The 3,142-nt window shown below is 40.0% G+C and overlaps 1 protein-coding gene across 1 annotated transcript; it reads left to right on the top strand.

Annotated features, from left to right (window-relative positions):
- The first annotated feature begins 556 nt into the window (after positions 1 to 556).
- Positions 557 to 1,513, top strand: LOC131916050 (olfactory receptor 2T29-like). The gene has a single exon (XM_059269352.1). The coding sequence runs from the start codon at positions 557 to 559 to the stop codon at positions 1,511 to 1,513; it is 957 nt and encodes a 318-aa protein (XP_059125335.1).
- The last annotated feature ends 1,629 nt before the right edge of the window (positions 1,514 to 3,142 follow it).

Genomic DNA, 3,142 nt, shown 5'->3' with positions numbered 1-3,142 from the left:
GCAAAACAAACATCTGTAAGAAATTTCTAATTCAATATTAAATGGAGAGTACGCTTTTTTCAACTATGATCTCTTACCATATTATTTTAAAACCCACATTATTCAATGAGTATAAAAATGGAGAGTGCATCTCATAATGTGTTAATTATTTAAAGCAAATTCAAAATTATTCTTAAGAATAACTTTATTCATTAACCTTCTTAATAATGTGTTTGCTTATTTGCATTAGATTTTACTTGGATTTTTTGGTTTGTTTCTTTTGGTTAGTGATTTTTGTTAGTAGAAAAAATTACCCTGAAAATTTCAAGAACTTTTTGATAAAGGACAGTATTTTTCATCAAGAAAAATCATGACCATGAACCATGGTAGCTTTAGTCTGAGTTGTAATGACTGTAAACACAGGTGTGAATTCTTGTTTTTTTAAATGGCTTAATTTAGGTAGATTGTGAATCACAGATCTATAGGCCAAAAGAACTTTCTTAGTACATTAGGCTTCTGCTCATATCAGTAAGGAGCCACTAACCCTAAAGCATTCTTGGTTGCCTAGGAGACACCCATGAACATCATTATCTGGATGAGCAACTACACTGGACAGTCAGATTTCACCCTGGTGGGATTCTTCAGTCAATCCAAAAACCCTGCTCTGCTTGCTGTGGTCACATTTGTGGTTTTCTTGATGGCCTTGTCTGGGAATGCCCTCCTGATCCTTCTGATAATCTCTGACACCCGCCTCCACACACCCATGTACTTTTTCATCAGCCAGTTGTCCCTCATGGACATGATGTACATTTCTGTCACTGTGCCCAAGATGCTTATGGACCAGGTCCTTGGGAGCCACAAGATCTCAGCTGCTGCCTGTGGGACACAGATGTTCCTATACCTGACACTAGCAGGTTCAGAATATTTCCTTTTGGCTGCCATGGCTTACGACCGCTATGTGGCCATCTGCCATCCACTCCGTTATCCTGTCCTCATGAACCGTAGAGTGTGTCTCCTCCTGATGTCTGTCTGTTGGTTCTTGGGATCCCTGGATGGCTTCATACTCACTCCTGTCACCATGACCTTCCCATTCTGTGGATCCCATGAGATCCATCACTTCTTCTGTGAGGTCCCCGCTGTGACAAAGCTCTCCTGCTCAGATACCTGGCTCTATGAGACCCTCATGTACCTGTGCTGTGTACTCATGCTTCTCATCCCTGTGACAGTCATTTCAAGCTCCTATTCATCCATCCTCCTCACTGTTCACAGGATGAACTCAGCAGAGGGCAGGAAGAAGGCCCTGGTCACCTGCTCCTCCCACATGACTGTGGTCATCCTCTTCTATGGTGCTGCTGTCTACACCTACATGCTCCCTGCCTCCTTCCACACCTCTGAGAAGGACATGGTTGTGTCTGTGTTTTACACAATACTCACTCCTCTGTTGAACCCACTAATCTACAGTTTTAGGAATAAGAATGTCACAGATGCCCTGAAGAAACTGTTGGGTGTGGAACCCGTTTTCAAGAAACAGTAAAGTAAGTAATTTGGAATGGACAGTTTCTTCTCCTTGTCTCTGCACATCTTTAGATCTAGCTCTCATGCTGATGTTATTCCTCATTCATCATGTCTCATTGCATAGTCAGCCCTTGTGAAGAATTCTTTCTCTATTCTGAAAATTTCTTCACTGATATACTTCTTGTATATAAAGCATCTTCATTTCCATCCTTTCAATGTTACATTTTATGAATTGATAGTGGTTGTTTAATTTTGTGTGACAATAGTCTTATCATTCCAAAGGTATGGCATATTGAGAAATAAATGGTCCTGAGGTGTTTAACTGAATAAAGATAGAGTAAGTTGGAAGAAGAGTGGTTAACAAGAATTGAATGAAGATAAATGACATATTGAATTAATTGTGCTCATTTTCTTGATAATTTATGTATATTTCAAATATGATAAAAATAAAAAGCAAGATACAGTTTTATCCTTCAGCTCCTTTGTGTGGTATAATAAATATGGTCCAAAGAAATTAAAATCTGGGTAGTACAAGTGGACCAGAGTGTTTCAAATTGTCAGCATAGCTGTATTAGCATGTAAATGTACTCATAAATGCTTCAAAACCATACATAGCTCTAACTTCAAGGGAATGCGGTATAGCTTATCCCTGAACCTAATGTGAGTGACTATGGCCCAGGAACATGGACTCAGGTTGTCCCCAATGACATGGTCCAAAGTTTCATGAAAAGTTGCAAAGCACACAGAAGTCATAAGTCATAACTCAAGGCATTTTTAACTACACTTGTGGAGACATCAGGAGTTCAGGTTGTAGCAAAGTGGGACCATCTGTGCTATGATTCTCTGATGCAGTCTGGTGACATGGAAAGCTTCTACTTCGAGTAAGCCATTTTGATAATCAATACATTCCAGAAGATTTCACCTGATAGGCACAGGGATGCTGCCTCAAAAACTGTAGGTAGCAATGAATGACTCCCGTGGGTGCTCTAGACACTTGGGATCATTTGGCTTTGCACCTTAATGTTCTAACACTCCATAAGAACTCCATGGGTGTTGTATTCAGTTTGTCAATCTTGCAGAATTTATTTTTGTTTTTGTTTGTTTGTTGGAGAATATTATTTTAAGGTGTGCTAGTTTTTGTTTATGTTATATTTGTTTAACTCTGTGAAGCTCTGTTGCTGTGCCTGTCTAAAATACCTGCTGGTCTAATAAAGAGCTCAATGGCCAAGAGTAAGGCAGGAGAAAGGATAGGTGGAGCTGGCAGGCACAGAGAATATATAGAAGGAGAACTCTAGGAGGAAGAGGAAGGAGCAAGAGAGGAAGGAAGAGGACCTCAGGGGCCAGCCACCCAATTACACAGCCGGCCATGGAGTAGGAATAAGTGTAAGATTTACAGAAGTAAAAGAATGGGAAAAGCCCAGAGGCAAAAGGTAGATGGGATAATGTAAAGTTAAGGAAATTTGGCAAGAAACAAGCCAAGCTATGGCTGGGCATTTATAATTAGAGATATGCCTCTTTCTGTGATTTATTTGGGAGCTGGGTGATGGGTCCCACAAAAGAGCTGATTGTTGTCTGTTTGTTTTTTGTTTGGTTTTGTTAATCTTTATCAAGTCTATGGTTTTATCCTCTGGGAACCTCAGTGTGGTGT

This window comes from Peromyscus eremicus, chromosome 8a (assembly GCF_949786415.1).
Source record: "Peromyscus eremicus chromosome 8a, PerEre_H2_v1, whole genome shotgun sequence".
Classification (NCBI taxonomy): domain Eukaryota; kingdom Metazoa; phylum Chordata; class Mammalia; order Rodentia; family Cricetidae; genus Peromyscus; species Peromyscus eremicus.
This window is presented reverse-complemented; position numbering and strand designations above follow the sequence as displayed.

Excerpts from the sequence above, each read along its gene's own strand:
- LOC131916050 (XM_059269352.1), top strand. The coding sequence starts at position 557 with ATGAACATCATTATCTGGATGAGCAACTACACTGGACAGTCAGATTTC.